General features: G+C 39.2%; 1 protein-coding gene across 1 annotated transcript in view; it reads left to right on the forward strand.

Annotated features, from left to right (window-relative positions):
- Positions 1-6,532, forward strand: part of LOC137265869 (fibronectin type 3 and ankyrin repeat domains protein 1-like) — an 82,497-nt gene extending 75,965 nt beyond the window's left edge. The window contains exons 8-10 of the mRNA XM_067801330.1: positions 2,643-2,815; positions 3,366-3,410; positions 5,493-6,532. Of these exons, the coding sequence (XP_067657431.1) occupies positions 2,643-2,815; positions 3,366-3,410; positions 5,493-5,546 (272 nt within the window). The 3' untranslated portion in view covers positions 5,547-6,532. The remainder of the gene's footprint in view (positions 1-2,642; positions 2,816-3,365; positions 3,411-5,492) is intronic.
- Positions 6,533-7,148: the final 616 nt, after the last annotated feature.

The following is a 7,148-nucleotide window of genomic DNA, read 5'->3' on the forward strand; positions in this document are numbered from 1 at the left end:
ATCACCAATCACTCTGATTTCACTATTGGAAGGCAAGGACTAGACTATTCATTGTCTAACCCCAGTACTACCACCAAACATACATCCATTGTCAAACACAGACACTATGATGGAACACATACTCCACTGTTTAACACAGACTCAACCATGTAACACTTATTCCATTGTCTAATACAGACACAATGACTGAATGCACATTCCATTGTAAAACACAGATACTACCATGGAACACACATTCCATTATGCAACACAGACTCAACCATTGAAAGCACATTCCATTGTCTAACACAGACACAACCATGTAACACTCATTCCATTGTCTAACACAGACACAACCACTGAACGCACATTCCAGTGTCTAACACAGGCACAACCATATAACACTCATTTCATTGTAAAACACAGACACAACCATTGAACACTCATTCCATTGTCTAACACAGACATTACCATTGAACACACATTCCATTGTATAACACAGACACAACCACTGAACACTCATTCCATTGTCTAACACAGACACAACCACTGAACGCACATTCCAGTGTCTAACACAGGCACAACCATATAACACTCATTTCATTGTAAAACACAGACACAACCATTGAACACTCATTCCATTGTCTAACACAGACATTACCATTGAACACACATTCCATTGTATAACACAGACACAACCACTGAACACTCATTCCATTGTCTAACACAGACACCTCCATGTAACACTCAGACATAACCATTGATAGTTTCTCTTGTTTAGCGGAGGGGTAACCTTGGAACATAGTGTTTATCTTTAAAGCAATTCTTGAACATGTATTGTACCTGATTTCTTTGTGGAAATATGTTATACCTGACCTTTACTGTTACAGACCACATGTGTTAAGCATTAGCTGTGCGACTATTTTAGGAAGATTATTTACAGATACAAGACATCACACACAATTAATCTAAATTACCTACTCAAGACAGTATGTTGCAGTTATATCTGGCAACATCCAATAATACTTGTACAATGACAAGACAGAGTTGCTCTTGTTGTACATGGGTTAGTCCAGAGGAAGCATGTATGCATGTACTGCTATTACGTTTCAAGTGGTTGAAGTGTGCATTTGCTTATGTTGAAGTAAGTTAAATGGAAGGAAATTTGAGTGTAGATGGGATGTTGCAGTATGTGAGGGTTCCAGTGGTTAGCTGGTACTGTCAGTGTGTTAATGAGACCATTCCCATCCTCCTGGAAGTAATATTCTTACAGATTGTTTGATGTTGATTTAACTCAGCAACGTTGAACTGATTAAAGGAGTGACTGTGTGGAATGCTTCCTTCATGAAAACACTTATGGGGATATTTGCTGGATGTTTTTGCAGCCAAGCTACACATTCACATGTGCAGCCAGGTGAATGTAGGGATACTTACAGGGACAGGCTAGTTTGAAATGCCCACAGAATGCTTGTTCAGTAAACAAGAGAGCTCTTAACAACAGTTCACTTGGTCCCATCCGCAGGTGCCTGTCATTGATTAGTTTAGATACACACTTAATATTTCACACACATAGTGATGTCAAATACTTTTGTATTTATGTATAAACTTTGTTCTCCTTTTAGTCATAGTTAGTTGCAATTAATTCTTATAACCGTAAGTACAACTTTTAATATTTTGACCAGGTTCTGTTTTCAGACCCTCTACACAAGCTACCATATAATGACAGTTTGCAGTGTCATGCTATGTCAGCTAAGTTACTTTCACTAGACTAGCTGGTTGTTACAGTGAATTAGTACAAGATGGATCTTGTGGGAGATGGATCTGAGTTTGTTGGTGCATGTTTCAGTGTCTGTGGGTGATGGATCTGAGTTTGTTGGTGCATGTTTCAGTGTCTGTGGGAGATGGATCTGAGTTTGTTGGTGCATGTTTCAGTGTCTGTGGGAGATGGATCTGAGTTTGTTGGTGCATGTTTCAGTGTCTGTGGGAGATGGATCTGAGTTTGTTGGTGCATGTTTCAGTTTCTGTGGGAGATGGATCTGAGTTTGTTGGTGCATGTTTCAGTGTCTGTGGGAGATGGATCTGAGTTTGTTGGTGCATGTTTCAGTTTCTGTGGGAGATGGATCTGAGTTTGTTGGTGCATGTTTCAGTGTCTGTGGGTGATGGATCTGAGTTTGTTGGTGCATGTTTCAGTTTCTGTGGGTGATGGATCTGAGTTTGTTGGTGCATTTTTCAGTTTCTGTGGGTGATGGATCTGAGTTTGTTGGTGCATGTTTCAGTTTCTGTGGGAGATGGATCTGAGTTTGTTGGTGCATGTTTCAGTTTCTGTGGGAGATGGATCTGAGTTTGATGGTGCATGTTTCAGTTTCTGTGGGAGATGGATATGAGTTTGTTGGTGCATGTTTCAGTTTCTGTGGGAGATGGATCTGAGTTTGTTGGTGCATGTTTCAGTTTCTGTGGGAGATAGATCTGAGTTTGTTGGTGCATGTTTCAGTTTCTGTGGGAGATGGATCTGAGTTTGTTGGTGCATGTTTCAGTTTCTGTGGGTGATGGATCTGAGTTTGTTGGTGCATGTTTCAGTGTCTGTGGGTGATGGATCTTAGTTTGTTGGTGCATTTTTCAGTTTCTGTGGGAGATAGATCTGAGTTTGTTGGTGCATGTTCCAGCCTCTGTGGGAGGTAACAGGGATGTGGCCCTGTCTCTGCTGATGAACGGAGCAGATATCAATGCCCAAGACAATGATGGCAAGACAGCACTTATGATAGGAATCATTAATGGCCATCAAAATCTGGTGGAACTCCTTCTTCAGAGAAGAGCAGATATAACAGTGAAAAATGAGGTAATTTATGCATTGACCATAATGATTTGTTTGTCAATCATGCAGCATTAGGTGTATGTGCATTCACTCACTGAACTTATTAATTAGCAGGATCATAATGCCTTAGTTACAAAACAACTGTATGATTGAATAAATGAACATGAGTGTATTAGAAGAAGATGAACAAAGATGTGAAAGTGATTAGTAATGTGAGACTAAGGGCAGATGCCAGTCATCATTGCATCAGTACATAATCATTTGCTGCATTTAACCAAAAACGAGATAACAGTAACTACCTGGACCAAATGATGCTGGTCAGATGCTATGGTCACAGGATGCATGTGTTTGGTGGCCGAGCGGATAGTCATGTTCCTGTATCTGGACCAGACTTGGTGCTAGTCTTTCCAAACATGGAATAATGTTACAGTGTTTTCCATCAAATAACAAACTGTTACTTTTGTTTTAAATTTTACAAACTGCATGTTGAATATTAGACACATCATCATCAATTTAAAGTTGAGAGTGTGTGATTATTGACTACAGTGACTAATGATTCATCTTTATCTCTTAGTATGGAAAGACAGCAGTAGAAATGGCACACTCCATGGAGAGACGGGTAAGTCTTATTGAGCCTTCATGTGCAGAGGTATTGGTGAATAATACAGCCCAGCAAATGTGTCCAGTAAAAACGTCAATATACACTAACTAATGTTAAGGGCCACCTGATTCTGAAATATTGGAAAAAGCTCTTGCTATGATCACTCACTAGTTAGAGTGTGGCTTCATGACAGACTGCCTGTCTGTATGGCACACCTCTTAAGTGATGAGAAGCCTGCCAATGACCTCCTAACGTTAAAGTCAAGTAACAGAGATAGGCACTAAACATACGGCCATCATGTAGATAGCAGAGAGATAACCACTTCCAAGTACATAATTTTCAGTTTGAATATTGGGATTTCCTGCAACAAGTCATCTATAGTGAGTCACAAATCTTCACAATCACACAATCATAGCTTAAAAATACTGGTCTCATAATAAAGTATTCAGCAATCAATTAAATTTCATTCATATCAAGGGCAGATGTTACTTCAGCTCACATTTTGATCTAGCCACCATTTGTACTCAACAGTATGTTGTGTTTCCTGCATTTGATACTACTCAAAGTGTACTTTGATCACCTAGTTGAAAGGTAGCACTTACTGTTTTGCATATGTTTAAACATTCAAGGAAATTGTTGCATGGAGTCATGTTATATTGACAGAAGTCAGTTGCCACACAATGCCAACTAAAACACCTTGTCACCAATAATCAGTTAAATCAGCTATCAATTATTTTGTTACTTCTGATCCAAGTGATCCCAGAATGGCACTGTGGTTTTATGCTTACAATAAGGATCTGGTTGGTTGTCAAGGGAACAATGTTCAGTAAGAGCATTGCTGAGTCCCAGCAGTGTTGCTAGAATGACATAGTGTTATGAGACACTTTTTTAGACGTGTTACATATGGTTAAGGTCTAGTGACTTGGCTGGTCACACAATATCAGACAATGGTTTCCTGCTTTCAGTAGGCGTCAACAACCGAGGTACAATTAACGCTTGCATTATTGTCCATGAGGATAACCCTGTTCAGTTGTGGTTGCATATATTCTCTTGCTTATATCCAGACTGTCATTCCTGCCATCTTGTTGTGAGATAATGGAGATTGGTTCTTCCAGCTCTACTGATCCATCCACGATTGACTCCCCCTCATAGCAGTCATATCGGCTAAGTCAGAAAAAATATTTCTCATCGTCCATGCCACACAAGGCACAAACATCTGTGAAGAATTGACAGTATGTCCATGTATCAGTGATTGTGATGTTTGGTCAAATACAGTACTATCTTGATTGAAGACCAGTATTGTGGAGACTCAGTGTCCAACCTTCAGAAGGTCATTTCTGAATGTAGGGACAGTAATGACATCTTATTGCAATTAGGAGAAACATGTCTTCCTGTAGCAGGGTATGGAGTCATCTTACAGATGACATCCTTACGTTGTCAGCTTGCTGATGGGGTAAACCTCTGTGGTCATGTGGATAAGGCATCCGACTTCGGATCAGAAGGTCTGTCATTCGAATTCCAGCACTGGATTTTGTTGCTGCTACATTCCTACTGTGTAATAGAACATTGTCAACCATCTGCATGTCACCTGGTAGGTTACTTATACATACAAGATACATAGCATTGGAAGTATCTTCTCTGTTCATCTTGATCTGTTTGTTCAACAGATCTCACAGAGGTTACCTCATCACTGTGTACTTGGCTGTATCTATATCTGTTCGTTGGATGATGTTTATATCATCAATCCTGGAACGGTATTTGTACTTGCTGCCATCTGACACTGGTGTCACATGGTGTTTCTTATGTTGGAACTTGTTTCTAGCCAACAAAGGGCGATGACAAAATGCTGAGATGATGCACTTCTTCATGGTTATTTATGTGTTGAACACCCATTAGTGGGTTGGGTTCACCCAAATATCACCAGCATTTCACAGATTACTAGGTCTGTTAGAGCTTATGGCATGTTTGTTATAAATTGTTTGAAAATGTTTTGGATCAACTTGTCAGACACCTTTTTATTGGCCTGTGATCCTGACTTCCCTTTTATCACTTTTCTTGTGTACACAGAAATCATCATTTGTGCGTTTTTCTTGATTTCAGAGAATTGTGAAGACTTTGGAAGACCATCTGGAGAAATATGGTGTCAAAGCTTAACAAGCTGCCAGCACAGTAGCAGCAGTCTGTGTTGATCCTGCAGCTGATGTTGCAACTGTATTGAAGGCTTTGTGTAATCTTTAGTCATCAAGCAGAGATCTATGTTAATGTGAAATGTTCCAATATGTAATCATGCTTGTAATCTGCCCCTCAAATTTACCATGTTACTGTGGCATATGTTATTTATTCCATCATACATATTGCTGGCTTTTTCACCATATACATCCCATGTTTATGCATCCATCATGGAGACTGCTTTGTATTTTCATTGTTAACAGTTAAGTCTCAGAGTGTTATCTATGTGGAAATGTTACTGTTTTAGTTGTTATAGTTCTGGGGATGAGGCCATGTTTACTTATTGTATGTTCACCTCAAAGGCATTAGGTAGATTTACCATGTCTTTATAACATAAATAACAGTAAATCCCTGTTGTTTCTCAGTGAGGAACAATGACTGCTATGACTGTCACAAGTAGATGACTTTGGCTGAACTAAAACCCCAGAGGTCAGTCCAGCACCAGATGAGTCTTGCACATTTAGATCATAGCAGAACCTGACAGTTTTATGGTGTCACCATATGTGATATTTCTTATTGGCATGACACGAATAACTTGTTTGACAGTGGTAATACCTATTTGCTAGAGTATGCTTGTCATGCAGATGATAGATATGCTAGATATTAGTGAATGGAGGCCAAGTAATAGTCCATTGTGCCACTGTATTTCTGTCATTCAGGTCTTGTACTCATTGAGGAAGTAAGGAAGAAACAAGTGTGCTGCTTGGGCTTTACTCCTGACATGGACAGCATGTGCATTGTGTTCTCTTTGTTATAGTTTCAAATCAAAGACTGAAGAAAAATACAATTTTTTCAGTTCACAATATTTGTGGCCAGTGTTAGGAACTTTTCAGTTATTGAAGAGCATATCCTTGTTTGAGATGCTCAAAATATTACAGGCATCTTATCAAGTAAAACCTGTATTTTCAAGGTAACACATATCTTGTGTGTGCATTGTTTATTGTTTATTTCCTCAGCAAAAATTGTTCCTGAAACCCAGGTCCTAGGTACAGGATCAGCTGGTGGAGAAGCATATACATGTATAATGATGCTTCTATGACTTTTTATCAACACTGATGATATTGTAAGTAAGCATCATAGCAACTGGCAAAAGTAAGTAGGTTTGGCTTTGATAAAAGGATTGCCTTTGTGTGAAATTTGAATATCTGGCCAGCCACTAAGGTGCACTGTATTCATGATGACAAGAGACATTTACCACATTTTCATTTAAGATCATTGAATGCATGTTTCTGATGCCAACACTCACTACATTCCAACATTCCATGACACATACTTGAAGCATACAGGTGTGTATCTTGTGAAGCTGTAGACATCCATGCCAGAGTATACCTGTGGTCCTCGCTATTGGTATTCCACAATTCATTTTACTTGAAGTGAGGATTGTGTCTGTCTGTCGTCCACACAATGCCAGGCTAACATAGAATGAGACAGTTCAACTTTTTAATCAAGAAACCAGTATATTTACTGATCAATACCAATCACTTATGAGAGGACAGTCTCAACAGGTGTACAATATTCAGGCTGACA

This window comes from Haliotis asinina, chromosome 15 (assembly GCF_037392515.1).
Source record: "Haliotis asinina isolate JCU_RB_2024 chromosome 15, JCU_Hal_asi_v2, whole genome shotgun sequence".
NCBI classification, from domain to species: Eukaryota; Metazoa; Mollusca; class Gastropoda; order Lepetellida; family Haliotidae; genus Haliotis; species Haliotis asinina.